The sequence below is a fragment of the Lotus japonicus genome, chromosome 3 (genome assembly GCF_012489685.1).
Source record: "Lotus japonicus ecotype B-129 chromosome 3, LjGifu_v1.2".
In the NCBI taxonomy this organism is placed as follows: Eukaryota; Viridiplantae; Streptophyta; class Magnoliopsida; order Fabales; family Fabaceae; genus Lotus; species Lotus japonicus.
The window spans coordinates 86,707,934-86,709,933 of record NC_080043.1 but is presented as its reverse complement, the minus strand read 5'-3'; the positions used below and the strand labels follow the sequence as shown (position 1 = coordinate 86,709,933).

At 35.3% G+C, this 2,000-nt stretch overlaps 1 protein-coding gene across 1 annotated transcript; it reads right to left on the bottom strand.

Annotated features, from left to right (window-relative positions):
- Nucleotides 1-774: 774 nt before the first annotated feature.
- Nucleotides 775-1,675, bottom strand: LOC130746895 (uncharacterized). Its single transcript, XM_057599672.1, has one exon. It carries the CDS (start codon nucleotides 1,511-1,513, stop codon nucleotides 1,004-1,006), a length of 510 nt encoding a protein of 169 aa, XP_057455655.1. The 5' UTR covers nucleotides 1,514-1,675; the 3' UTR covers nucleotides 775-1,003.
- Between the last annotated feature and the right edge of the window lie 325 nt (nucleotides 1,676-2,000).

The following is a 2,000-nucleotide window of genomic DNA, read 5'->3' as shown; positions in this document are numbered from 1 at the left end:
GGATACTCTTCCTATGAATTGGAATGAAAGTTCCGGTTTAAGTTGGTTAAAAGCACATTCACTCACAAAATAATACGGATTGGCTAAGGGCACATTTAAACTGCGTTGGAATGTGAAAGAATTGCGAACACACTCTACATCAATGAACCAACCACTACTTTCTCTCCCACTTTTTTTGGAAATACCATAAATGAAATCATAACCATGAGTAGTTGGACAGGTTGTTGTTTGATACCATTAACCAGTATGGCAGCACTTCAATGATTGGCTTGTTTTTTCTAAGGATGTTTCAACCATAACTTGACTTGCAATAGGAGTTATATCAGAAAACTTAAAACTTAACCAGAGACCATATGATGTCTTTGTTAGCTAGGCACTCAACATAAGGAACCAATCCTAGTCTTCACAATATGGTTTAGCTAATTTGAAAGGTCTAAGACTCTAAACAACTTGTTTGAAAGGTAAAAGACTCTAATAAACAGTCCCAAAATGTTCTAATCTTCTTCACTCAGCTGCCTAATTTGACTTGATTTCTCACATCAAAGATTCCGCACACCTCAGCAAGTAAACCCTTTATACCCCCTTGTTTCAGTTCTAAGTTTCAAATTTAGAAACTTTCAATCACAATCTAAACCAGAATTAACTTAAAATTTACAAAAGAAAAATAGTATAACCTTATCAAAATTTCAATCATCAATAAGGAAATCTATGAAGAACTTCTGGTGTACATATATATACAGAAACATAGTTTAATCCTGAATCAAAAACAACAAATGAGCTTGTAAGTTGTAAAATTAAAGAATCAGCAGAAGCATACACTTGAATTTACACTGATATCATTAAGCAGTTTAGCATCTAAACAACTCAGTAATTAACATTTTCAAGTTTCAACTATGTAATCTAGCTCCTACTCTATTATCCCACAAAAAAGAGATCAAGACACTTTACCAAATCACACCAACCAAGCATGATTTGCAAACCCCATCTAACAAATCTTCCAAAATCAATCAGCAAGATCTTGACCGTTCCTTCTGAGCAGAACAAAATACCCCAAAACAGCACAAACAGCAGCCACAACATTCCCTTCCTTTAACAAAATCTTCACCACAAAGCTGAAAATTTCCCCTGTAATCTTCCTACCCTCCACCACCAAAGTCCTCCTAGGCTTCCCAAAGAACGCCAGCAACACCACAACAGTGATCCACGTCACCAGAACCGCCGGAATCATCACCACCAGTGCTGCAACCATGGAAAGAAGCCCAAAGACGGTGCCGAGAACCACAGAAGCATAGATTGCAGGCCAACCAGAGTTCGATGATGATGATGACTGAGCTTGTAAATTGTACCAAGAAAGCGTGGATTTGAGGAAGTTCCATGAAGAAGCCAAGAGGGTGCCGTAAACAAGCAGAAAAAGACATACCCATGTTCTCCTTTTGCTCATGATGTTGAGCAGGAAGGTGTAAGAAGATGGTGGTTGCATCGATGAAGTGTGTTGTTCTTCGAATTTTGCCATTGATGAGTTATGATGAGCTCAAATCTCAGACAAGCTCGCACAAGGAAAACAGAACACTTTGTCTGACTCTGCTTTCACTTTCCCTATGTAGCAATCTGGTCGCAGCCCATGTTTCACTGAGAAAATTCAAGGAAAAAGAAAATGTAATAAAGCAAGATTTATTTGGTATTTAACAATGATAGATTTGATTGAATTAAGTTGTACATGTTTGTTTATAACTTTATATATTCTAGTTAAATCTCTAAAAAATCTAGCTTTACTATAATGATATTTCCAGCTCAAATATGATTGCTTTGTGAGATACTTTCTTACACATTCGAATAACATATTGTGTAGGTATTTTTTTAAGAGTTTAAGAAACTTTTAGTTTATTACTTAAAATATTATAAATAAGTTGCATAAACAAATTAAGGTAAAAGCATGATAATTAGAAAAAATCCGGTTTATGACACATAGTAAAATATTATTGAATTATCTAAGATAATGA

Excerpts from the sequence above, each read along its gene's own strand:
- LOC130746895 (XM_057599672.1), bottom strand. The coding sequence starts at position 1,513 with ATGGCAAAATTCGAAGAACAACACACTTCATCGATGCAACCACCATCT.